Raw genomic sequence first — 3518 nt, 5'->3', positions numbered from 1 at the left:
ATCTCGTGTTGTTTCCACACACCAACACCCAAAAAGTCAAAAAGACATTAAACATAAGTCCTAACGTTGTGTCCTGCAGCAACTCTAGAATTAATGGCTACCAAATTGTAATTTTCCAGCAGCAAAATTTGTTCAAATAATTTCTCCTATACTTAAACACGGTTGTTAAAATTTTGAGACACTGAAACAGACAAATTCTGATTGAACCAACTAGAAATTAGTTGCAGCTTCTCTTTTTGTCTTCCGGTTGTAACTTGAAAAGCCATCAAAGCGCCGCCTCCAAACATTCGCCCGTTGCTGTTGGGAGCGCGTCCGGTGACGAGGAGCCCAAAGGGAGTCCCGGCCGGCGACGCGCGGCGCGGAGTGAGCCGACGGTAAATTACGCTGCCAAACTTTCAGCTAAACGGTAAAACGATCCGGATTCCTTGTCGCCTCCACTCATATCAGTCACTCGGCTGCGTGGCTGGTTCCCATTACGCGCTGTTCCATCCAATCATAGCGGGAGGCCGTCACGGGGCCGCGCCGCGGCGGAAGATGTTGAGCAAGGCAGGAGGTGCCAGGACCAAAACACGCACAACGTGCAGCCTTTTATGAATTCTAGTTACCGGCTGCTCTGGTGAAATTATTCTGTCGTCGGTTGCTCCTAAAGAAAAGAAACTCGGAACCAGAGTTCGACATCGACACCCGAACTTTAATCCTCCCTATCCTGAACCAGATTCCAAATGTTGCAACGAGGGGTTTCGAATGGAGGGGGGGGGGGGGGGGGGGGGTCTCGCCCATGCAGCTCTCCAAACAGACTAGGGCAGGAAGGTCAAAGCAGAGGTCAGCGCCCTGAGACACCGGGAGAAGACACGGGCACATCAAAAGAGGAAGCGTGTTGTCTCTGGAGGAGCGAGGAGGAGGCCGCGTTTAGACAATGGAGGCGCTCGTCCTCCTCCTCCTCCTCCTCCTCCTCCTCAGAGCGCTTTTCTCAAGCGACTCATAAAAACAGGTTTTTGACCTGAATATCATTTTGAATCGTTTTGATTGTTTTAATTTGGGGACACTTTAATGTACTTTTTTTTATTTGTTTGCATTTATTTTGTGTGATCAGCTCATTGTAATAAAATATCATTTTCGTGTTTTATACAGAATTAAGATTTCTTACACTTTTCACACCTTTTTATTTCGTATATTTCTCTTGTCAGTGGAGGCTCTTTTTTTTATTTTGATCCCTTCTCTTCTGTTATTGCTGCTTTTCGCGCGACTGACGTCATAAGGCAGCATCCAGGGGCTTTTTTTTAACGTCGTTATTGCGTTTTCGAACCACCTTGTCCATTTCACATTTACAACGTGTTGAGTTTGCTGCGCCTCCAGCGTGCGTAAATGTTTATTATGTCTTTGCGTCGCCTTTAATCAAACCACAAATTACAACAAAGACAAAGTCTCCCATAATAAAAACCGCTCTTGCGCAATTTACGCACCAAATTTGTTTTTGTGTTTTAGCAATAATGTCTGCAGTTAAGTGATGAAAACACGAGTTCAGTAAGGAGCCTTTAAAGCAGTCTCCGGTTTCAGGTCTGAGGAGTCAGAGAAGGTTCGTCTCTGAGGGAGCCGGAGAAGTAAAGGCAAACAAAGGAGGAGACATCTGAGTCGCATTAATGCTCCTCTTGTCGGCGCCGCCAAAATCTTTTATTTTATTTTAGTCTCTTTGATGTAAAATGAATTTAAAATCTGTCCATGCGGTAAAAATGATCCCAAATTTGAAAGATATCCAATTATATTTGTTGTTTTTATTTTTTAATCTGCTGATTCGAATCTGTAAATAAATAAATATCGAAATACATATTTAAACATTCATCTTCTATATTAGCTGTTTCATATTTCGTTCACTCGCCACCCAAGCGGTACCTTTACAAGAAAAACATTATATATAAATATGTAATCTCGATTTAACGGCGCTATTTCAAGGTCAGTAAAAACTTTAGGGGCAGCATAAACTACCAGCAGAAGGTTTTTCACCGCTCTGGAGTTTGGAGCCACAGAACAGGCCGATTTCCAGAAACTGTCAGGAGATCCTCAAACTGTGTGCGTAAAAGCGACAACTGGAGGGTGTTGGCCTCCCGTATTAGCATCATCATCATCATTATTATTATTAGCCGCATAAGTAGTGATTTTATTTGACTAAGTCGATCACAAATTTGATTGCATTTTGATATTTGATGTATCGAGAAAATGTTATCGAACTAAGTTGTGCGTAAAAAACGGTTTTCTGTGAATGAAAACAATTTTTTTATCTTCCTCATCAGGTTCCCCTGTTGTTGATTTATTAAACGTGCAGCGTGTGTGTGCGTGTGCGTGTGCGTGTGCGTGTGCGTGTGCGTGTGTGGGTCTTATTGACTCCTCATTCCGCCGTTACAGCAGCGAGCCAATCAGACAAAGCAACGAAATGAAAATATTGTCGTGTTTATTTGTGTCTGAAAACCTCTTAATCCAACTGCCCGATCGCAACGCAGATTATCGCATTAAATGCGCCCCAATTCATTCTTATAATTGCCAAAGGGAGGCTGCGTTGTTCTTCACCGTGTTTCCCGTTTAACGAGCTGCGAGTGTCGGTGGTGCGCTTTTACGCGCAGAGGAAACAAAACGAATCAACAAATTAAACTCGTTAAAAGCAGTGGAAATGCTTTGGACACGTGATTTACTCATTAAGAAAGATAAGGACCCCCCCCCCCCTCTCTCCCTCTCTCTCTCTCTCTTCTGAACAAATCCGTTTTATTAATTGCGATTAAAACTTCAGGCCTCTTTTGATTTGCCAACGACGAGCGGCCGCGCTCTGGTGAAAAACTTGTGTATAAAACATCTCTGTGTTTTATTTACTTCATTAACTGACACTTGCCCATCTTGAAGCCCCCCCCTCCACTCACCGTAGCGCAGCTTGCCCTCCTCCGGGGGGGTTTTGCAGGATGACCTCTGCATGAAGAGCTGGTACTTGCTGAAGGTGCTCTGCCCCGCTGCGGCTGCATCCAATGACTGGCACTCCTGCTGGAAGGGGCTCCTGCACCTCCCCCCGTAAGCCTGGCCTTTACCGGGCAGGAAGGCGGTGGGGCTGTACCGGGAGTACCGGTCCGGCTGGTGGTCCCGGCCTGGCGCCGCGGAGGGGCTGTAGTATGAATCCATGGATGTCATGCCGCTGTGTGAAACGCAGGTCTGCGCGTTCATGCCTAAAGCAGGTCAAACACCAAAACCTCCCTCTCTCTCTCTCTCTCTCTCTCTCTGTAAGGGAACCCCCCCCCCACCCCCCCTCAGCCTCTCTACCTATGAACATGGGCTGTAGCGCGCAGCTGGGGCTGGTTATAAAGCGATTCAGATCTTTTCCATGCAGGAACCACTGTCGTTGACTCCAAACCCCCCCTGAGGTTTGGGGGGGGGGGGGGGGGGGGAGACACACAAACCCGTTTCTCCCGAGAGAACCGGACCCAGATCTCTCAGGAGCGGATTATGCTGATGGAATAAACCGGTTCGGTCTCTTATTATAA

The 3518-nt window shown here is 46.4% G+C and overlaps 1 protein-coding gene across 1 annotated transcript in view; it reads right to left on the bottom strand.

The window, feature by feature from the left end:
• Positions 1-3201, bottom strand: part of alx4a (ALX homeobox 4a) — a 4647-nt gene extending 1446 nt beyond the window's left edge. The window contains exon 1 of the mRNA XM_068741898.1: positions 2869-3201. Coding sequence (XP_068597999.1) covers positions 2869-3201 — 333 coding nt within the window. The remainder of the gene's footprint in view (positions 1-2868) is intronic.
• Between the last annotated feature and the right edge of the window lie 317 nt (positions 3202-3518).

The sequence above is a fragment of the Brachionichthys hirsutus genome, chromosome 1 (assembly GCF_040956055.1).
Source record: "Brachionichthys hirsutus isolate HB-005 chromosome 1, CSIRO-AGI_Bhir_v1, whole genome shotgun sequence".
In the NCBI taxonomy this organism is placed as follows: Eukaryota; Metazoa; Chordata; class Actinopteri; order Lophiiformes; family Brachionichthyidae; genus Brachionichthys; species Brachionichthys hirsutus.
This window is presented reverse-complemented; position numbering and strand designations above follow the sequence as displayed.